This window comes from Ictidomys tridecemlineatus, chromosome 5 (assembly GCF_052094955.1).
Source record: "Ictidomys tridecemlineatus isolate mIctTri1 chromosome 5, mIctTri1.hap1, whole genome shotgun sequence".
NCBI lineage: Eukaryota > Metazoa > Chordata > Mammalia > Rodentia > Sciuridae > Ictidomys > Ictidomys tridecemlineatus.
The window spans coordinates 19,260,381-19,283,888 of NC_135481.1; the positions used below are offsets into that span (position 1 = coordinate 19,260,381).

Below are 23,508 nucleotides of genomic sequence, written 5' to 3' on the forward strand. Positions count from 1 at the left end.
GGAATTTTTGTTGTAGGGAATACAAAATAAGAACTTGAGATAGTACTGGTGACAGTCCTTTATGTGTACTCAAAGCATATTTTAAAAACTGTCTTTTTTAACATCTATTAATATCAGTGGAAGTGGTTGTGGTGGTGGTGTTGCCTGAAATCCCAGTTACTTGAGTGACTGAGGCAGGAGGACTGCAAGTTTGAAGTCAGCGTGAGAAACTTAGTAAGAGCCTGTCTCAAAATTTAGAATATATAAAGGTCTGGAGATGTAGCTTAGTGGTGGAGTGCCCATGGATTCAATCCCCAGTACTAATGGGCTGAGGGGGAGTAGATAGATAGATGGATGGATAGATAGATAGATCAGTAAAAGTGACATATGAACAAAAAATGTTTTCAAAAGAAACTTTAATAGGTTGTTAACTTAGAAATATCTAAATTAGAACTTAGAAATATCCAAGTTTCTCTGAAGGAATTTTCTGTATAATGAAGTTCGAAATGAGCAAAATACATTGGTTTGCTGTATTTCTTTGCAGGCTAGCATCTATATAAAATAGGAAAATTTTTCAGTAGTCCAGATACTTTTTTTTTTTTTTTTTACCTGTTGAGAACTAAACACAATCCTGTTTTTTCAGGTTGCCATGGCTCTGTAGAAAAGAGTTCCTCTGGGAGAATAACATTAGGAGAGCAGGCAGCAGCTCTTGCAAATCCTCATGACCGGGTGGTGGCTTTAAGGAGAGTCACAGCTGCTGCTCAAGTTCTTCTGGCTAGAACCATGGTCATGAGAGCACTGTCTCTTCTCTCAGTCAGGTGAGTTTTATTTTGTGTAAATGATGCTAAGTTGGCTTCTGGTATATATTAGATAGGAATCTGATGTTATTTGGGAGGGTAAGATAGAAAAAAAAATTTGGTGAGGGGTGTCTTCCTATGTTGCTTAGGCTATCTTGAACTCGTGGATCCTCCTGCCTCAATCTCCTGAGTAGCTAGTGTTATAGGCATGAACCATGGTGCCTGGTTACTTAACTTTCTTTTCTGCTTTATTATTATTATTATTGGCAGAGGGTGGGAAGGATGGTGCATGCCTGTAATCCTAGTAGCTCTGTAGACAGGAGAATATGGGTTCAAAGCCAGCCTCAGCAATGGCGAAGTGCTAAACAACTTAGAGACCTGTCTCTAAGTAATACAAAATAGGGCTGGGGATATGGCTCAGTGGTCGAGTGCCCCTGAGTTCAATTCCCAGTAAACTCCCCTACACCCCCCCCCCAAAAAAAAAAACCTATTGGTCCACTTCAAATAACAAAATTAAATGTATGCCATCTACTCAGTATAATGACATTATTTTCTATGTGAAAAAAGGTAAGTAAAAATTAGCTGGTTAAAAGTTAAAGATTGAATGTTTCTGCAGAATCAGCCCAACTATAGCAAAATCTTACGAATTTTGATATAGGGACTCTTGCTTAGTTCATATTTTGAAATATAATACAAAAAAGAAAAAGAACACCTGAAAAACACCCATTTAAGAAAAACTTAAGTGGAAGTATTTGGTGGCAAATCAATGAAGAAAAAATAAAACTTAGGACTGTGTGGTGTTAGCTCAAGAATAGACAAATAGGATAATGGAGAAGAATAGATTTCAGAAACAGACTCACACATGTATATAAACACTTGATTTGTTGGATTTTTGTCAGTGGTTAAAACTGTAGAGCAATGTTTAAAGAATAGTCCTTTCAGCAACAAGGGCAGGGTCAGGTGGATTTATTCACATAAGGATAAGAAAAATGAGTCTTGACCCCAAACTTACACTATATAAAATGAACCAAATCATTCCAAAGTTGCTCTTAGATCTAAATGTATAAGACAATAAAGTTTCTATAAGTAATATAGAAGAATTTATTCTTGATCTTGGGGTTGAATTTCTAAAGTCATAGAAGGTGTCCACCATAAAGAAAATGATTGGCCAGGTAAAGTGGTACACACCTCTAATCCTAGTGGCTCAGGAAGCTGAAGTAGGAGGATCATGAGTTTAAAGCCAGCCTCAACAAAAGTGAGGCACTAAGCAACTCAGTAGAGACCCTGTCTCTAAATCAAATACAAAATAGGGCTGGGGATGTGACTCAGTGGTTGAGTTCCTCTGATAACCGCCACCCTCCACAAAAAAAAAAAAAAGAAAGAAAAAAAGAAAAAGAAAAAGATTGATAAATTAGATTGAATTAAAACAGAAAACTTCTGTTTAATAAAAAATCAAAAGTAAAAAGAATTCAAAAGAAAAGTGGGCAAAATACATTTTAAGAAGTGCTTCATACAAGAGGATTTCCAAATGGTAAACATGAAAAGGTATTTAAGCCTCATTAGTCTTATGAGAAATGAAAATTAAAAGCCAGTGACATCCTTCACACTCACCAGAATGACTAAAATTTAAGACTGGAGGAGGGGGGTGAACATAAGGCTGTGAAACACCTCGAGAAAATAAATTGATACAACTACTTTGGAAAACCGTTTGCTAATATCAATTAAAGCTGAATATGAACGTACTCTATGACCTAGCACTTCTGGGTAGATGTATACAACAGAAATGCTTCTACATGTGCACTAAAAGACATACATAAGAGTATTCGTGACATAACAGCCTCACAGTAGAAACCACCTGATTGTCATCTGTATGGACAAATGGATTATGGTAGATTTTGTTTATATGTCAATAAAAATTAATAAACTACATAATGTAATCACATGGATGAATCTTACAAAATCTTGAACAAAAGAAGCCAGACACAGAAGAGCACATACTTTATTATTCTATATATATATATATATATATATATATATATATATATATATATATGAGTTCAAAAAGCAGATAAAAGTAATTTATGGCTTTAGAAGTCAGTGTGGCCAGGGTTGGTGGCACACACTTGTAATCCCAGTGATTCTGGAGGCTGAGCCGGAAGATCACAATTTTGAGGCCAGTTTAGGCAATTTAGGGAAACATGTCTCAAAAATAAGAAGGACCAGAGGTGTAGCTTAGTGGTAGAGCACCCTAGAGCTCCCAGTACCAAAAAAAAAAAAAAAAAAAAAAAGTCAAATGTGGTAACTTTTGAGGGTTTTGGTGACTGACAAGATCCCAAAGCGGCTTTTGAGGTGCTGCTATTAATGTTTGTTGAGCTGGAGAGTAGTTACAGGGGATTACTCACACTGTGAAAATTCATGCGACATGAAAATTCCTACATGTTATTCTCTGGTAATTGGTGATACTTAAAGTGTACACCAGTATTTATTGAAATAAGAGAAAGTTTAGCTTGCATAGTATTTTTGACATTTACTAAGATGCAATAGCATAACTTTCATTTTATTCTGGTTTTTGATGCTGTGGATGGTATGTGGGGATCCAGATAGTCCCTTAAGAATCTATTTTCTTTATCCATTTGAAGTGTTTTCCTTTCCTGGCAGTGGTTCGAGTTGTAGTCTGGCTGCTGGTCTTGAGTCTCTGGGGCTAACAGATATCCGAACACTGGTTCGATTAATGTGCTTGGCTGCAGCAGGAAGAGCTGGCCTCTCTACCAGCCCTTCAGCTACAGCAGGCACCTCAGAACGTTCACGAGGCAGTCACAGCAAGACCAACAAACCTATTTCTTGCCTCGCCTATCTGAGCACAGCAGTGGGATGTCTGGCATCAAACACTCCTAGTGCTGCAAAACTGCTGGTGCAGTTGTGTACACAGGTAAGTTTACTTCAGTATTTATCCTACTGCATAGCTTATTTCCCTCTGATTCTTGGAGAAACATTTATTTGAAATATTTTTGTTCCTAAATTATATGTAAAAATTAAGCCTGTTTGTTCTAATTGCTTCTTCAGAACTTGATTTCTGCTGCAACAGGTGTAAATCTAACCACAGTCGATGATCCAATTCAGAGAAAGTTTCTACCAAGCTTTCTCCGAGGAATTGCTGAAGAGAATAAGCTTGTAACCTCTCCAAACTTTGTTGTAACACAGGCCCTTGTGGCATTACTAGCAGACAAAGGGGCCAAACTGAGACCTAACTATGATAAGTCAGAAGTTGAAAAGAAAGGTAGGTTTTATACTACTTAAATAAAGTTTTCTAATCAACTCAATTCATGTTTTTTTAAAAAATGTATTTTTTGCATTGTTATATGTGATATTATAATAAGTAAAATGTGAGCTTCTTAAGTTTAGAACATAAAAAAGTACATGGATACTTTTTCACTGTGTACGGAAGTATTAAAAATACGCCAAATTAGTATATAGATTGTATTTTGACTCAATATATAATAATCCTGGTAGATTTCTTTAATTAAAATTTAGATAAAATCAGTGTTATAGAATAATTATAATTTTAAACACCACTATGTAATCAGTGGCTATCTTCTTCCTCTCTCTCTTATGTTTTTGGAGGGGGGGAGGTGCTGGGGATCAAAACCAGAGCTTTGCACATGCTAGGCAAGTGCTGCACCACTTACTATGTCCACAGCCTGCATCCTGCCTTTTTTCTTTTTTTGAGAAAGGGTCTCACTTAAATCACCTGGGCTGGTCTCAGATTTGTAATCCTCCTGTCTCAGCCCTCTGAATAGCTGGGATTACGGATGTGTGCCAATGCATCTGGCTTCTACCCTTCTCTTCATCAGGCTATTTGGCCAAAGAGATGGGCTTTTGGATCCATCAGCTCAGTCCCTTGACTGGACTGTTTAAATCTTTTTTCTTCCCCCCATGTGATTGAACCCGGGAGAAATCAAGCATGCTAAGCATGTACTCTCCTACCAAGCTACAACTCCAATTCCCAAGTTCTCTGAGCAGTGAAAGCCAAACTGTTATTTCTAAGGGCATGCTATCTCTGCATGAGCATTAAAATTATTCCTACTGTATTTCTAGCCTACTGAGTTCTTAGAGCAAGGATTATTTATTGATGTATAAGGAAATGTTTACTTGTAGTCAATTGAGACATTATAGAATTTAATATGAAGTAAATGCTTTATCTCTTATATGTATATCTTTGTGATATGATTGCTTGCAAAAGTGCTAATTCTTAGAAGAAATGGGTTAACCCATTTTTGTTTGTTCATCACCACCAGCTCTCACCTGGGCATCATTTCATTGTTTTGTTTAAGCAGGTTTAATTGCCCAATTGTATGCCCATCCTTCCTATGATCCTTCTGCTGTAGGCCCTCTGGAGCTGGCTAATGCCCTGGCAGCCTGCTGCCTCTCCTCCAGGCTGTCCTCACAGCATAGGCAATGGGCTGCTCAACAACTTGTACGCACTCTTGCTGCGCACGACCGTGACAACCAAACTGCTCCACAAACACTGGCTGATATGGGAGGAGATCTCAGGAAATGTTCCTTTATCAAGTTGGAGGCTCATCAGAACAGAGTATGTATTTTGAGTATAAAGTGTATTAATCACCTATGTAAAATAGCTCAGTTTAGATCTTAGTTTCTCATCTCTCTGTCTTTGTCCTTCTGCTCGCTCGCGCTCGCGCGCGCTCGCTCTCTCTCTCTCTCTCTCTCTCTCTCTCTCTCTCTCTCTCTCTCTGTCTCTCACACACACACACACACACACACACACACACACACACACACACCCCAAGATTTGCTTACTAGTTACCAATTCTACTTTCTTTGTCCATTGGGTTGATATAACAGCATGCAAACAGGAGAAATCAGATGGGGGATGATGGGAAAAAAACCCCCGAAGAATTAGCTTCACAAAAGATAAAGGCTTATTTATGCAAAAGGAAAAGTAATTGACTTATTTTAATCTAACCTACTGGGCTCTGACCAATGATAAGTGCATTTGGAAAATGAAGACTGAACTGTGTTACTTAAGGAATTTTAAAACCACTTCTTAGTCTGTTGTTTATTTTATAGAACATTCATGTGTTAAAATATTTGTATTTTATTGCATTAAATATGTTTAGTCAAGCTTTTAATATATTTTAGATAAGTCAAGTGAGTTTGGAAAAGCTAAGTCTAGCAACAATCAAGTAAGTTCTGATTAAAGGATTTTATCATTTGAAAAATTCTATGAAAATTAAAAGACGCTACCATGAAACTGTGAAAGTATTTATGCTATAACTCAATATGCATGGTCTCACTTTTTTCTAAATGGCTTACAAATATATGCTTACTTGAAGTATAGTTTTAAAGTACTATTCCCAATTTTTCCAGGTAATGACATGTGTTTGGTGTAATAAAAAAGGTCTCTTAGCTACAAGTGGCAATGATGGCACCATTCGAGTGTGGAATGTTACCAAGAAACAATATTCACTGCAACAGACCTGTGTATTCAACAGATTGTGAGTGTTTGCATCACTTGTATAACATTTAAGAGAATCCCAAACATGTCTCATCTTGGTTGTTAATGTAATCAAGTTGTCACTAAATTTTTTAAAACGTTTCTAATAGTATTATTAAATCTCCAATGTTTATTTTTACTTTCCAGGGTAGTAATTCAGAAAATATAATTATAAATTAACTATATTTGACTTACTCAGAGTCTACTGGCAAATAAATTTTCAATTATATAAAACAGGTTAATTTTTATTAGTTTCCAAGGATTGATTGGGAATTAGCAATAATTATGTTACTAATATCAAAATATAGCAGTTTTTATTATATTATAGCCAGTTGTAGGTATTTGTTTTCTGAGGACTTTCCTAGAGATTAGGTAAATAGAAATCAATGTATTTTGCATGATAATCAAGTGTACAATGTTTATAAAATCTGCATATCTTTGCTAACAAATTATGTACTAATTAAAATGAGAAATAGTATAAACATCATTTGGCTATTGTGCACTCTAATCTTAATGAAATCTTTCTTTTAAAGTTTGAGGTTTAGTTTTCTTTTGAATAATAAGGATTAGAATTTCATACAATCTTTTGTATTCTAGGGAAGGGGATGCTGAGGATAGCCTTGGGTCACCCAGTGATCCAAGCTTCTCTCCTGTTTCTTGGAGCATCAGTGGCAAATATCTAGCTGGGGCTTTGGAAAAGATGGTGAATATCTGGCAAGTTAATGGTAAGAGTCATACAAATGGTCAACTACTTTTTATGCCTTTTAACCTTCTAAGTCCAAACAGTGGCTTCTCTATACCTTAAAAATCATAAGCTGTTTAATAATTATCAAATCTATGTAAAATGTGATTTAAATTGGAGCAAAAAAACTCATTTCTGATTTTTTTCTTGGAATTTCAACTAACCTAGTAGTTGTAAACTAAAAATTCTTTGAGTACATTACTAAGTAATATTTGAGGAAAAATAGTGTTCACTGAATTTTAAACCTTTGGATCACTTAAATATTTCTATTTATATTTGTTTCACAGATACAAATTCTTGTTGATTTTTGTTACACTTCTCTGGAAAATAAAAAATAAAATGCCAGGCACAGTGTGCATATCTATAATCCCAGTAATTCCAGAGACTGAGGCAAGAGGATTGCAAGTTCAAGGCTAGCCTCAACAACTTAGCAAGGCCCTAACTTAATAAGACCCTGTCTCAAAATAAAATTAAAAAGGACTGGCGATGTAGTTCAACAGTAAATAGATATGGGGCTCAGTCTGTCATATCAAAAAAAAAAAAAGAAAATGGAAAGGAAGAAAAGAAAAAAATATATAATCCTGGGCTTATTAGTATTTTTGTTCATTTTTACATATTTGAGGAATGGCTATTGTACTTCAGTTATTTGAGGAATAGCTAGCTTTTACCCTAAATAAATTATATTAATTTGGTCAATAATTATTAGGAAAGGTCTTAGGTGTTTTATATTTGCCACTAAATATTTCCTTTTTTTCCCTCCTATACCTGTGTAATTTTGTCTTATTAATAGTTACAGAAAACCTATTAATTTAATAATAACATAAATGAAGGATACTGTCTTCACAGACTTATTAGTAAGCTATTATGAAATTAGGAGCTGCATTGAATATATTAATAATATAAGTAATTTTTTTGTTCTTGTTATTTTTCTTTAATAATTAAATAACAAATAGTTAATAATTTCCCCCTCTATAGGAGGAAAAGGATTAGTAGATATTCAACCTCATTGGGTATCTGCCCTGGCTTGGCCAGAAGAGAGTCCAGCTACAGCCTGGTCAGGAGAGTCTCCAGAATTACTGTTGGTGGGACGGATGGATGGATCTCTAGGACTGATTGAAGTTGTTGATGTGTCTACCATGCACCGTCGAGAATTGGAGCATTGCTATCGAAAGGATGGTAAATGCACTTGTGTCTAGTTGAAAAAGTTTGCCCCAAACCACATAGACTTGGTGTTTTGGCTCTTGCTTGCAAAAATGATAAGTGAATATTACTTTGGGGTTTTATTTCCTAAATTATCTACTTGGTGTTTCACTTGAATTAGTTACTAAATTGAAATATATTTCTCTTCAAACTTCTCTGCCAAAATGAGATTTAATATTATTATAATGCATATTAGTCATTCATCCTGTAAGATTCCAAAGTCTCCCTTGAAAGAAGAATTGTCCAAGAGAAAAAAAGATAATAATCATTGGTAGAGATGAAATTGTTAACAATGAGTGAAATTGAGGAAATGGGAAAAGGTGGAAAATTCCTGGTTTGACAAGAGAAACTCAGAAGTCTGTTTCCATTTATTTTCTTACCATGTACTGTGAGTAGGTAGGCACCTTAGTAGTTTTAGTTAGTAACTTTGGGGGAGTGGTGTAATTTCAAAGCTCCAAGTGCTTGCTTACATGGTACTTCACTAACAGAGTAGAAGTTTTTCAGTAGCTCAGTGGTAGAGCACTGTCCATCATATGTGAAGCCCTGTATTCAATCCTCAGTACTACAAAAGCAAACAATACAGAATAGAAGAGGTTTTTTAAAAATTTTAATTTTTAAAAAATAGCTCATGGGGCTAAGGCTGTAGCTCAGTGGTAGAGTACTTCCCTCGTAGGTGTGAGGCCCAGGGTTCGATCCTCAGCCCCACATAAAAATAAGTAAGTAAGTAAGTAAGTAAATAAATAAATAAATAAATAAAGGTATTGTGTCCATCTACAACTAAAAAAATATTTTTAAAAAGTACTTCAGAACCCTAAAAAGAGACGTAGAAGAAGATCTTAGAAGATGGAAAGATATACCCTGTTCATAAATAGGCAGAACTAACATCATCAAAATGACGATATTACCAAAAGTCCTCTATAGGTTTAATGCAATGCCAATCAAAATCCCAATGGCATTGCTTGTAGAAATAGAAAAAGCAATCATGAAATTCATATGGAAAAATAAAAGACCCAGAATAGCAAAAGCAATTCTAAGCAGGAAGTGTGAATCAGGTGGTATAGCAATACCAGATTTCAAACTATACTTCAGAGCAATAGTAACAAAAACAGCATGGTACTGGTACCAAAACAGGTGGGTGGACCAATGGTACAGAATAGAGGATATAGAGACTAATCCACAAAGTTACAACTATCTTATATTTGATAAAGGGGCTAAAAGCATGCAATGGAGGAAGGATAGCATCTTCAACAAATGGTGTTGGGAAAACTGGAAATCCATATGCAACAAAATGAAACTGAATCCCCTCCTCTCACCATGCACAAAAGTTAGTTCAAAATGGATCAAGGACCTTGATATCAAATCAGAGACTCTGCGTATGATAGAAGAAAAAGTTGGCTATGATCTACATATTGTGGGGTCAGGCTCCAAATTCCTTAACAGGACACTCATAGCACAAGAGTTAATAGCAAGAATCAACAAATGGGACTTACTTAAACTAAAAAGTTTTTTCACAGCAAGAGAAACAATAAGAGAAGTAAATCGGGAGCCTACATCATGGGAACAAATTTTTACTCCTCACACTTCAGATAGAGCCTTAATATCCAGAGTATACAAAGAACTCAAAAAATTAGACAATAAGACAACAAATAACCCAATCAACAAATGGGCCAAGGACCAGAACAGACACTTCTCAGAGGAGGACATATAATCAATCAACAAATACATGAAAAAATGCTCACCATCTCTAGCAGTCAGAGAAATGCAAATCAAAACTACTCTAAAATACCATCTCACTCCAGTAAGATTGACAGCCATTCTGAAGTCAAACAACAACAAGTGCTAGCGAGGATGTGGGGAAAAGGGTACTCTTGTACATTGCTGGTGGGACTGCAAATTGGTTCGGCCAATTTGGAAAGCAGTATGGAGATTCCTGGGAAAGCTAGGAATGGAACCACCATTTGACCCAGTTATTGCCCTTCTCGTACTATTCCCTGAAGACCTTAAAAGAGCGTACTACAGGGATACTGCCACATCGATGTTCACAGCAGCACAATTCAAAATAGCTAGACTGTGGAATCAACCCAGATGCCCTTCAATGGATGAATGGATTAAAAAAATGTGGCATTTATACACCATGGAGTATTACGCAGCACTAAAAAATGACAAAATCATGGAATTTGCAGGGAAATGGATGGCACTAGAGCAGATTATGCTTAGTGAAGCTAGCCAATCCCTAAAAAACAAATACCAAATGTCTTCTTTGATATAATGAGAGCAACTAAGAATAGAGCAGGGAGGAAGAGCAGGAAGAAAAGATTGACATTAAACAGAGACACGAGATGGGAGGGAAAGAGAGAGAAAAGGGGAATTGCATGGAAATGGAAAGAGACCCTCATTGTTATAAAAAACTACATAAAAGAGGTTGTGAGGGGAATTGGAAGAAAAAGAAGGAGAGAAATGAATTACAGTAGATGGGATAGAAAGAGAAGATGGGGGGGAGGGGGAGAGTAGAGGATAGGAAAGGTAGCAGAATACAACAGTTACTAGTATGGCATTATGTAAAAATGTGAATGTATAACCGATGTGATTCTGCAATCTGTATTTGGGGTAAAAATGGGAGATCATAACTCACTTGAAACTAATGTTTGAAATATGATATATCAAGAGCTTTGTAAGGTTTTGAACAACCAATAAAAAAAAAAGTACTTCAGTAGGCTAGTGATATAGCTAATTTGGTAGAGTGCTTGCCTTGCATATACAAGGCCCTGAGTTCAATTCCCAGCACCACAAGGGGGGAAAAAGTTTATAACATTCACAGGGTTCAAATATTTAGAAATTTTTAAAGGGTATAGAGTGAAAAGTCTTTCTCCTATCCAGTCTGTTCCTAACCCCCAATTCTATAGTTATACTGTTTTTCCCCTTCTTTTTTAGCCTTTCATTGTTATATAAGCTTTAAAAAGCAGATTGTTTTGATAGAATATGGAAACACACAGAGTAGGGAATATTAAATAAGCAGAAGAAGGGACAGGTCATTTTCTATAACTTGAGTTATTTCACTTCTCAATCATTAGCTCAGCAACTTAAAATAAACCAAGGTATTCAATTGTTGTCACTCTTTTGTAACAACAATCTGAAAAAGAATAAAAGATTAAAAATGAGGTACTTTGTCACTTAAAAATGAGTTTTAGAGTGGGTTACATGTAAGCCTTATAGTAGGCTTACTTTTTGTCTAATGCAGTAAAGAGCTATTTGGAAATTTACAGTGATTGCAGTAGGATATACTTGTTTCAGAGTATCAGAAAATAACAAATAAGTCTCTCTCTCCTTTTAATCTTGTTATTATCATATTAGTATCTGTTACTTGCATTGCTTGGTTCAGTGAAGATAGACCATTTGCAGTGGGATATTTTGATGGAAAATTGCTACTGGGAACAAAGGAACCACTTGAGAAAGGAGGCATTGTTCTAATTGATGCACATAAGGTAAACGGGTCTTCACCAGAAAGTTTATTTTTCTTGCTTTTTATTCGGTACCAATTTCTTTAAAATGTTTACATCATGTACTTAAGATTTAATGTTCTATTGTTACACAAACTCTTCAGTCCATGTATGTATATGGAAAAGTCTATGTTAAAAAAGAAAAAAATCAAGCCATGAAAAAAGTAAAACCAAAACAGTGATATGGGAATATGCTGGGAATACTCCCTTTTCAGTGTCTCTTATTGATGCCAGAAATTCCACTCATGAAGATGATTCCTTTATTGTAAACAGTTTGATAATTCAGGTGTTTACAGGACACCTAGGCAGGTGACATAAATGCCTGAAATATGGAGTTGGGAGTTATGGAAGGAGGGTTAAAAAACATCAGAACATGTGATCACAACCATATAAACACAAAACATGTCACACATTTTCATAAATGTTTGTCCATTTGGTGATGGGTGCTGCTTCTTTTTTGAAGTTTCTTCTTTTTCACTGTAATGAATATCAGTCAGTAAAAATGACTCTTGAAATGCTCATGCAAATGAAAAATAATGTATCTCTCGGGAGTCAGAATTTAATAATTCCTTCTGATTAACATTTATTGATGTTTGACTGTCACAAATATATATATAACAAAGATTATATTATAGGATAAGTTTATTTAGTAATTGGAAATGACATGGCAGTGTGTGACAGGCTTAAAATGTGATTTCAAAGTAATTGAGTTATAGAAATATATCATAAATTATTGAATTTAAACAATTTATTTGTGAAAGAAAAATCATTTTTTTCCCTTTTCTGATTTCTTCCCTCTCCCTATCGTTTCAAGGATACTCTTGTCAGTATGAAATGGGACCCAACAGGCCATATTCTTATGACATGTGCCAAAGAAGAAAATGTGAAACTCTGGGGACTTATTTCAGGATGCTGGCGCTGTCTGCATTCACTCTGTCATCCATCTATTGTGAATGGCATTGCTTGGTGCAACCTTCCAGGGAGAGGATCCAAGTTGCAGTTACTAATGGCTACGTATGTTATAAATTGTGCGCGTGTGCATGTGTGTCTTAATTTTTTTTTTAATGTCGACTATTATTTGCACTAAATGTGGCTTCTCAGTAGTCTTAAAACAGTTTTTTGCCAGTTACTGTTCATATAATTTGTAATCCTGTTAAACATCTCAAAGAAATAAAGAGTGTTTTTCCAATGTGAAACTTAGTATGTAATCTTCTATGTGATCAATTTTTTTTTTTAAAGTGGCTGTCAGAGTGGCTTGGTATGTGTTTGGTGTATTCCACAAGATATGACACAGACCAGTATGACTAGTTCAGAAGGATGGTGGGACCAGGAATCAAATTGCCAGGTAATGTTCTGGTGTTTTTGAAGACTTTCTCTGAAATCATAGATAGTATAGCTAATCAAAGTAATTCTCCCTCAGTAAGATACTTAGCACAATATCCCAAAGAGCAGAATCCTTTAAAGAATTATCAATAATTGTTATACTCTGTGTGCTCTCTGAATTAGTTTAATTTATTTGAATCAGATACCATAATTGTTAAGATGAAATATTTAATGCATATTGAATAGTGACTGTTATGATGGTGATGAATAGAATCAATGCTACTGTAATCAGCTGAATCTTAGGTACAGTGAAGTAGGAATACTATGGGTACATACTTTCCAGAGTATCATTCATAAAAATGAAAGTTACATAAAGCTGAAATTTTAAAAATTAAACCATTGGCTAAAAAAAAATAGAAATCAGCATGTTCTTGTCTCTGGAGGATAACTGGTACTTGAAAATGTAGTCATTTCTGCCAATTTGAAGAGTAGAAAACTAGTTTAGAAATGGATCTGAAAAAGTGAAACTCAGCTTTAGCAAAGGAGAACGAGACTGATGTTTTATTATTTACTCAGTCAGGCTAACTAATCATTATGAGAGAAGGTGTTCCCCTATCCCCAGTCCCTAGTTTTACACTGAAATGTAAAATTTTCAAGAATGAATTATAACTTTTAAACTCATAAATTGCTTTTATTTTAATATATGTTAAAAACAATGATTGCAGGATGGATATAGGAAATCGGCAGGAGCCAAATGTATTTATCAACTGCGGGGACACATCACTCCTGTTCGAACTGTTGCCTTTAGTTCTGATGGGTTGGCCCTGGTGTCTGGTGGACTTGGTGGACTCATGAACATTTGGTCTTTAAGGGTAAGGGCATAAACTTATTTTTATTTTAAGAAATATTTTTACATTGACTTAAATATGTGTGGTAAAAATTATTTGATGTAATAATATCTTGAATACCTAATAAACTCCTTTAAGAATACTCATCCCTTAGAAAAAATAATAACAATCCTCTGCCCTTTAATTTTTCTTAGTGTTGATAAATATTCTTAAGGTCCTCAAGGTCCTATGAAATTGGGTTGACAGTAAGTAATTAGACGTTGTTGAATTTAGCTGAAGTATAGATATCAGAAAATGTTTTTATAAATATAAAGTATAAATTTTAAATGTCAGTGATGCCTAAGGTTAAATAATGTGTACTCACAAATTTATCTCATTTTAGGATGGCTCTGTCTTACAGACAGTTGTGATAGGCTCTGGAGCTATTCAAACCACAGTGTGGATTCCAGAAGTTGGGGTGGCTGCTTGCTCAAATAGATCAAAGGTAATGTTGCAGTTATATCAACTTATAGGATATAAGCCTATAAGCAGTTTTAGAAATCATGGCTAAGCACCTTACTTCATGGATGACAAACATATCCAGAGAGATTGTTATATGCTGGAGTTAATGCAGCTATTTCATGGTGGAATAATTAGAAACCCAGGCCTTCTAATTTATTGTCTAGTACTCTTTCTACTATTATCTGGGCTTTGGTAAAAGGGCTTAATTGAGTAATTTCATTTCCATTGAAAGATATAAAATGGATTTTTTCTTTCTGTTGTGATTTTTGGCATAACACTAAGCTATCTCAAAAGAATTTTCTCTGGGGGGAAAAACATCGTGAGACATTTAATTCAAGTATGCAAAATATATCGTGGCTTTTAAACTTAAGGCTCTAACAAAAACACTAGTCACCTTACTGTGAAGTAATTTAATGATGTCATATCTCCTACAGTAATTGTTTCTCATACTCTTAAAGATTAATGCCAATGTGCTGTTTGGTTTACATTTTAGGTGGTTAAATAATATTGAAAGAATCCATAAACCTGCATGAATAGTCAGTCCTATTAGAAGTAAAATATAAAAATTAACTAGTTCTAAGAATATTTTGTAATACCCTAGGCAGTAGTAGACTGTGTAAATAAACCATAGAGCCAGAGTAGAACAGTTCTGCTGCTTTGCAAATGTGTTCCTTAGTAGACAGAATAGTTTCCTCTAGCATCCCTGTGATTATATTATATTTTAAAAATATACTATGTACCTTTACAAGTTCTATGAAACAGCAAATAATTGGCATGGTTTCTTAAAGAGAATTAGCTATGCCAAGGTAGTTCACAAATTTTATGATTCTTATCCACTCAATTTTACAGACTGGTGTAGTGGTATACTCCTGTAATCCCAGTGACTCAGAGACTGAGGCAGGAAGATCCCAAGTTCAAGGTTAGCCTCAGCAACCTATTGAGACCCTGTCTCAAAATAAACAATAAGAAGGGCTGGGGATGTATCTCAGTGGTAGAGTGTCTCTGGGTTCCAACCACAGTACCAAAACAAATAAAAAGACCATTTTTACTTAGACAAAATTTAAGATGTTTTGAAATACAGCCTTTTTGGAAATCAATGTCTAATAAAGCAAAAGTGTTTAATGTAGTTATGGGAAAGAATTTCTGAGATTGAATGTTGATAGTATTATCTTTTACTTAAAACAAATTTATTATCTGCCATGATTTATTTTCAACCAGGATGTTTTAGTTGTGAATTGTACAGCAGAATGGGCTGCTGCCAATCATGTTTTAGCAACTTGTAGAACGGCACTGAAACAACAGGGTGTTCTGGGATTAAACATGGCTCCTTGCATGAGAGCATTTCTGGAGCGGTTACCCATGATGCTTCAGGAGCAGTATGCCTATGAAAAGGTAATTCATTGTGTTTACTCCTAGAGATCTTCAGGTGCTTTAGAATTTGAATTACAGCTTTGAAATTATTCCTTAAAGACATTAAATCTGAGGAAAGTAAGTGTGGATATTTGGACAGAATCAAAGTCAATTGTGAATTGACTTAGAATTCCTAAGCCTATTCTTTATTTTTACTGAAATAAAATAAAAACAACTCCCAAATTTGTATCATTGATATCATTCTTTGCCAGATGATTTTATATATATATAGAGAGAGAGAGAGTCATAGGAGGACACAATGTCTTTATTTTACCTTAAAAAAATCTATTTATTTATTTATTTTTTAGTCATAGGTGTACACAATGTCTTTATTTTATCTTATGTGGTGCTGAGGATCAAACCCAGTGCCTCACACATGCTAGGCGTGCTCTCTACCTCTGAGCCACAACCCCAACCCATCAGATGATTTATTCACTACAAAGCTTCTTAAAGTATCTATGCCTATGAGTTTGATCTTCCCTTTTCTGGCCCGTATATCTGGTTTTGTATGGCTCTGCAACAAAGTTGGGGGGTAGGAATGGATATGGATGTACATCCTTGCCACGTATCAAGCAAATCTTTGTGGGAAGTTTAGTAGAACAGTTAAGCTGAGCTGAGTAGCATCATTAAATATTAGAATGAAAAACTGTGGAATTTGGACCTATTGTCCAGGCAGATCCTCAAGTAGCCTGCATTTTAGCCCTCAGTAGTCATAGTGTGCTGCCCCTAAACAGGACTCTGTGTTTTTTGCCAAACTACATTAATATAATCAGTTGTTACCATACCTAGTTAATTTCACTGAAGTGTTTGCCCAATTTTTCTTTTCTAAACCCTCAGTTCCATTACAGAGTTACTGTGCCATGACTAGGGAGTACCATAGAAGAGGAAGGGATTTTCTTTTGGTGACTATCAGGGTTCTCTTGGTAATGGTAGAAAATAGTAGGTCTCCATGATTTAGATGTTATCCCCTCACCACACCTTCTTTTTCAATCAGGAAAAAAAAATAATGAAAATATATTAAATGAATTGTGATCTCCTCAATTGACTCCTGGAACAGAAAAGGAATATTGGTGGAAAACCAATAAAGTTCTTTGGTTTAGTTAGTATTATACTACCAACGTTAGTTTCTTGGTTTTGCTAAATATACCATGGTTATGTTGAGATGTTAACATTAGAGGAAGTTGAGTGAAGAGTTTATAGGAATTCTGTTACTATATCTGTATTTCTGTAAATTTAAAATCTTTTGAAAGTAAAAATCTTAAAATGATGGGGCTGGGGTTGTGGCCTAGCGGTAGAGCATTCGCCTAGCTTGTGCAAGGCCCTGGGTTCACTCCTCAACACCATATAATTATAAATAAAATAAAGGTATTATGTCCAACTGTAACTAAAAAATAAAATATTTTAAAAAACGATTACAGCGTTTAGAACATAGTAAGTTAATGTATACTATTTGGCACAAGCTCTTCAACATGGCATCCTTGCATTTTCTCTTAGCCTCATGTGGTTTGTGGTGACCAGCTTGTTCACAGCCCCTATATGCAATGTCTGGCTTCCCTTGCTGTGGGACTTCATCTGGATCAGCTGTTGTGTAGCCCTCCAGTGCCACCACACCACCAGAACTGCCTCCCTGACCCTTCATCCTGGAATCCAAACGAGTGGGCCTGGTTAGAATGCTTCTCAACCACCATTAAAGCTGCTGAAGCCCTGACCAATGGAACACAATTTCCAGAATCTTTTACTGTTCCAGATCTAGAGCCTGTTCCAGAGGATGAACTTGTATTCCTAATGGTAAATGTTACACTTGGAGCTGAGATTGTATCAGGGGTGTTTGGCATACAGAAGACCCTTAATAAGTTTTTGCTAGCTTGGATAGCTAGAAGCATGTTGTTAGATAAACTGAAAATATGTTTTGTTCAGATGGTCATTTTCAATCTGATATCAGGTCTCTGTGGTGACAGATGTTGATTATATGAGAGTTCTTGTACACCTACTGGCTCTCAGTGAAATAGTTCCATATTTTTCCATTTTTTTCCTATATGTGTTTATTGTAGCATTTTTTTCATGATCAACTTGTAAAATTTGTACCACATATGGATTCTAATTTATTTAGTACTTCAGTCATGCCAAATAAGAATATGAAAGAGCATTCAAATTATCATTTCTTTTTGACTATATTTGAAAGTGTCTAGCTGTGGAAACTATGATGTAAGTAAAATACTTGTGTAGACAACCCCTTTATGAAGAATTATGTATACAAACATTTGAACATATGATATAAAACAGACATATGAATTGAGGAAAATTATCTAAATATAGATTATTTTAGTCAACAAGTGTCCTTTTGAACTCATTTGGCCCAAATCTGTCGTTTTGTAGATGCAAAAACTGAAATATAAAATGATGAAGAAACCTACCCACAGCTGCACATTCACAAAAGCAGTAAACCATATACGTGCCCTTGCACCTGTGGATGCTCAGTAAACATATGGGTAGCTTTGAAACACCAAGGCTTTAATGAAAGTGTTTATAATAAAGGCATTAAATAATAATAATAATAAAATCAAGTTTGAAATGATTATAAAGTTCTTCTTGCAGGTTATGGTTACATGTGCTTGTAGTCTTAGATATTCAGGAGGCTGGGGCAGGAGAATCTCTAGAGCCAGGAGTTTGAGGCTATCCTGTGTACATAGCAAAACCCCACTAAAAAATAAATAAACAAATAAATAAATAAAAAGGCAAAAAAACCCCAAAACTCGCTTTTATTTTGTCATACTATTTCCATAATCTTTTTTGGAAAAAATTTGTTAGAAGACTTTATTAATAGGTAAGAACAAAAATTGTGACTAATAAGCAGGATTTTGATACTGATGTCTTCCCTGTCTTACAGGATAACAGTAAGTGGATCAATGGCATGGATGAGCAAATTATGTCATGGGCAACTTCTAGACCTGAGGTCAGTAAAGATGAAGATGACTGTATGGTGGTTCTCAGTCAATTTTTTTATTATAAATGTGTTTGTTTTGTGTCCTGGTGTCTCCCTTGGAGGCTGGCACATGCTTCATACCCAGTACATGCTTGTTTGAACAAATGGATGAATCTAAGTTTTAGGTGATTGTGGTTTTCTAGGACTGGCACCTGGGAGGTAAATGTGATGTCTACCTGTGGGGTGCTGGTAGGCATGGACAGCTGGCAGAAGCAGGAAGAAATGTAATGGTACCTGCCGCAGCTCCCTCATTCTCACAGGCACAACAGGTAACTAATAGGGTAAAAAATGTAGAGAAAACTTGGGAATTGATAATTCCAATTCCTTTGCTGTCAGTAACTTATTGGGGGATAAAGCTTGTCCATTTCATAGTCTATTGTGAGGAATCATTAAATAAAGTTATGATGGGTAGCCTCCCAATAAAAGCTTGCTAAGATTTTTGCAGAGTTAAGACATTTTGTTAAAAATTTCTAAATTCCTCTTGCTTCCAAGTGTAATGAATTAACAGCATGATACAGTAGGCCTACATAGTGCATATTTGTGGAAGTTTAAATACTCCTTCTTAGAGATTCTCTGCTTGAGTTCACAAACTCCCTAGGATATTTAGGCATACTTCATTGGTATCATTCCCCACTTCTAATAATCATGGTAACATATTTCCAAACCTTTCTGAGGTTATTGCTTTTTTCTTTTGTTCTTTCCTACCTTAGCTATTCCAGAGTTCACTGCGCTTCCTTATATATGTCCCCTCTAGTTTCTTCTTTTTTCTAGTCCAATCTTCAATGTTTCCTCATCACCCTTCCCACTTCCTTCTTGTATCTGTGTTGTATTAATGATATTGTTTAACTCTGCACAATTGGCTGAAATCCCTGTACATAAAATGGTTCGAAACTATCTTAGATAGGCCTCATATGTCTCTTGGTTAAATAAGCAGTTTTATAGTAATCAAGAGATATAAGAAAACCATAGTTAATAACCTATCCCCTGTAGTTAAAATGATAGAAGGACTAATGTGAAGGTATCCTTGGGATACATGGAATCATTCAAATGTTGCACATTAAAGTGAAATAATAAAAGGGTAATATTTTTAATTGTTTGCTTTTATACTAGGTTGTATGTGGTCAGAATTGTACATTTGTTATCCAGGCCAATGGTACAGTGTTGGCTTGTGGAGAAGGAAGTTATGGCAGATTAGGACAAGGAAATTCTGATGACCTTCATGTGCTAACAGTTATTTCAGCCTTACAAGGTAAAATTGTCCTTAATTTTGAAATGTTTAGAAGTTATGACCTAATCATAAAAATATTTGCTTATCTTGGAACTCTTCTCACACCTTTGTTAGATAAAATCATAAGTTTTTCGCTTATATTTGAATTTTCGTTAAGGCATATATACAGTCTTAATTTACATATTTTAAGCTATATTATTTTGCAGGTTATTTATAATAGCAATGCTAGCATTCAGTGATATATTAAATAACTGTTTTTGAAACCTACTAATGATTGTAACCAAATTCTTTAAAATTATAAAAGTATAATTTGACAACTGTTATAGCCGTAGCAATCAGGCTTGTGTTTCATTAAAATTAAAAGTCAATTTATATGGAAATGTGCAAATGGGCATCTCTAGCAGAGTTCTGTGAGACTCAGTGAAAGAAAATCTGTGGGAAAACCACTGAGGGAACTTTTGGCTTGTTCTCTAAGTGAACTCTTACTTATTCTGAAGCCTAAAAAGAAAGCATGGAGGGCTTTTTAAGTACAAACAAACAAGTAACAGTTCAGAACAGAAAGTTCTAAGTGTTTTCCTGGAGATCTGGGTGGAAAGAGTGTAACAGTGGAGATGGAAACATTGGTTGGTGGTCTATCTATATTCCTTCTGGTCCCTGGCTTCGGGACCTTGCTCAAACTTACTATATCTCTTTGTGACTCAGTATCTGCAATTGTTAAAGTGGTGATATTAGAATCTGCTTCCTAGGTTTTGTGTAAGAATAGGAAATGAGGTCCTGGAGTTGTGTCTCAGTGGTAGAGCCCTTGCCTAGCATGTGTGAGGCCCTAAGTTCGATTCTCAGCACTGCATATAAATAAAAATAAAGGGAAAAAATCAGGAAATGAGAAACTTCATGTAAAGCATTTATAGAAGTGGCTAGAATATAGTCATTAGTGACTATAACTGCTGTAGTCATCATCTTCCTGGTCATCATCATTGTTTCATGTGACTGCTTCCAGTTTTGCCAGATTTTGGCTACAGCTTTGATTTAAAACAGGTTTATTTTTATTTCTGTAATACTATTTTGGTGTTTTTCAATCCTGGGGGTGTTCTGTAGTGGCTACAAATAAAACAAAGAAGTTTTAATATTCAGTGACACCTGTTCGATTTCTGCTCTATTCCAGGCTTTGTGGTGACCCAGCTGGTGACTTCCTGTGGTTCTGATGGGCACTCCATGGCCCTGACAGAAAGTGGTGAAGTCTTTAGCTGGGGAGATGGTGACTATGGTAAACTTGGCCATGGCAACAGTGACAGGCAGCGTCGGCCAAGGCAGATTGAGGCCTTACAAGGAGAAGAAGTGGTACAGGTCAGAACATGGATAAATTTGCCTTTGAATATAAATGTACTAGTTGTTGAATAGCATTCTTAAATTTAGGTAACAGTAAATAATAGTAAAAATATGCAAGTATTATAAAAGATCCACTTTTTGATTGTAGAGATTCATTCTTGAGCTTGTTAGAAGTTTGAATGGGCTTTGGTGTAAGAATGGACTTCCTTTTTTCCTGAGCCAGCTGGTTGGTGCAGGATTGGGTGCTACAGATCTTTGAAAGAAACTCTAAGAGCTTACTTAAGTTCTGTCATTTTTGTTACACAAGCTGATTTTATATATATTTACTTATCTGTTAGTGATCTAAAATAATATTGTAAAATTACATAGCACCCTAGGAATTTTCAAAGAATTTCTCCATTCATTATCTCATTTAGTGTAGATCAGTTAATCACAGCTAAAGAGTAGCAACAGTTACTCTAATGCTTGCAATTTAACTTGGTTTTCCTGAGGCTGGTGAGGGAGATCAGACTTGGAGGAGCAGGAGAGTCACCTGGGCAGATAGAATAGATTGATCTTAAAGATCCTAACTTGTCACTACATTAATAACCAAAAGTGTCTGATTTATTTTTTTTCTCAGTATCCCCTCTCCTCAAAAACATTTTGTCCTCCTTGGTTCTGTCCTAGATGTCTTGTGGCTTTAAGCACTCAGCAGTGGTAACTTCAGATGGCAAACTGTTTACCTTTGGTAATGGTGACTATGGTCGTCTGGGTCTTGGCAACACCTCTAACAAAAAACTTCCTGAGAGAGTGACTGCACTGGAAGGATATCAAATTGGACAAGTATGGAATAAGTCAATACAGTGTTTTAACTGAGGGGAATTTATCCCTTCTGTGTGTACTTGAGAAATTCTCCTTTCAGGAGGGTTCAGGATCACTAGTTGTACTTCTGTACATTTTGGTTGGTCTAGTTGATGCTTTTTCATAACTTTTCCAATGAATTAATATGAATTCATATTTTAGGACAAACAAATGTCCTTATTTCAGGATAGGAATATTTTAAAACCTCCAGAGGGTGCTAATAAAACTTGCTATAAAACTTTTAAACAATACAGATGTTTGTGGCTCCTTTCTGGCACTCTTGAATTTGATGGCTGAATTGCAGCATCACTGGTAGCTACTGCTCTCAAGCAATAGTTGATCTTGCTGTGCACATTCAGAGTATTACCAGCAATAGAATAATATAGGTTTGTCTTTTTTTCCCTATATCATTCCTTAGACACTTTCTGGTGTGAATGAATATTTCGATTTGTATGTATTTGTTCCTATCTTTTGTACTTTTTTAATATTTCACAGATATTTGAAGGATTTCACTTTGAAGAAGAAAGGTATTTGTTTGTGGACATTAGAAATTATTTCAATTAACCCATTTTAGTTAACATTTATAGTAGGTGCTGAAGCCAATAAAAATCTTTGGAAATATAACCAAATTCTCCAATGATGTTGAAAAAATGATCCCAGAGACAGAGTTATGGTGTTTTAGTCTTAAAATTTGCTTTTTTAATACCTCTTATTTCTCCAGGTAGCCTGTGGGCTGAACCACACTTTGGCAGTGTCAGCAGATGGCTCCATGGTGTGGGCTTTTGGAGATGGAGACTATGGAAAGCTAGGCTTAGGAAATTCCACTGCAAAATCTTCACCTCAGGTCAGTTAGTGACTTTAATCTAGGCTTTTGCATAATGAAAACTAGTTTTCATATATGTCAGTACCTCTTTTTAGTTGGAAATAATTTACCTTTAACATTTTTTGGTATTTCTTAATGAAGTTTAGAAGCTTCTGTTGATTATTCTTGAATGTCTACCATTCTAGATCTTGATTTTAAATAAGTCATTAATAGCTAATGGATGTGAAAATTCTGCAATAATAAACCTTTGTCTCTATAGACAGCCTAAACACTACAGGACTGTGTCCCATTTAGAGGAGAAATATTTAGAAACATCTCCAGGGTCTCTTTTGGAGGGAACCATGGACAGTCTTTATAATCCTCTGCTTACAGCTGCTATTTAGCTTATCATTACTCCTGAATTAAACAGGTGTGCATTTCCTTTTAAAACACAGTATAAAGGAAATTTGAGTATATAAAGAAATACATTAGAAGCTGTTATTCACATCTTAGAATG

General features: G+C 35.3%; 1 protein-coding gene across 6 annotated transcripts in view; it reads left to right on the plus strand.

Moving 5' to 3' along the window:
- The window catches only part of Herc1 (HECT and RLD domain containing E3 ubiquitin protein ligase family member 1), a 185,104-nt gene that overhangs the window by 143,714 nt on the left and 17,882 nt on the right, over positions 1-23,508 (plus strand). For all 6 annotated transcript variants that reach the window (XM_078049498.1, XM_021727300.3, XM_078049495.1 and 3 more), the window contains exons 48-67: positions 623-797; positions 3,435-3,705; positions 3,840-4,053; positions 5,162-5,367; positions 6,165-6,292; positions 6,889-7,016; positions 8,009-8,209; positions 11,585-11,715; positions 12,545-12,744; positions 12,970-13,075; positions 13,779-13,925; positions 14,284-14,385; positions 15,621-15,794; positions 17,307-17,600; positions 18,700-18,765; positions 18,939-19,064; positions 19,906-20,044; positions 21,186-21,367; positions 22,016-22,171; positions 22,911-23,033. In XM_078049498.1, coding sequence (XP_077905624.1) covers positions 623-797; positions 3,435-3,705; positions 3,840-4,053; positions 5,162-5,367; positions 6,165-6,292; positions 6,889-7,016; positions 8,009-8,209; positions 11,585-11,715; positions 12,545-12,744; positions 12,970-13,075; positions 13,779-13,925; positions 14,284-14,385; positions 15,621-15,794; positions 17,307-17,600; positions 18,700-18,765; positions 18,939-19,064; positions 19,906-20,044; positions 21,186-21,367; positions 22,016-22,171; positions 22,911-23,033 — 3,269 coding nt within the window. The remainder of the gene's footprint in view (positions 1-622; positions 798-3,434; positions 3,706-3,839; positions 4,054-5,161; positions 5,368-6,164; positions 6,293-6,888; positions 7,017-8,008; positions 8,210-11,584; positions 11,716-12,544; positions 12,745-12,969; positions 13,076-13,778; positions 13,926-14,283; positions 14,386-15,620; positions 15,795-17,306; positions 17,601-18,699; positions 18,766-18,938; positions 19,065-19,905; positions 20,045-21,185; positions 21,368-22,015; positions 22,172-22,910; positions 23,034-23,508) is intronic.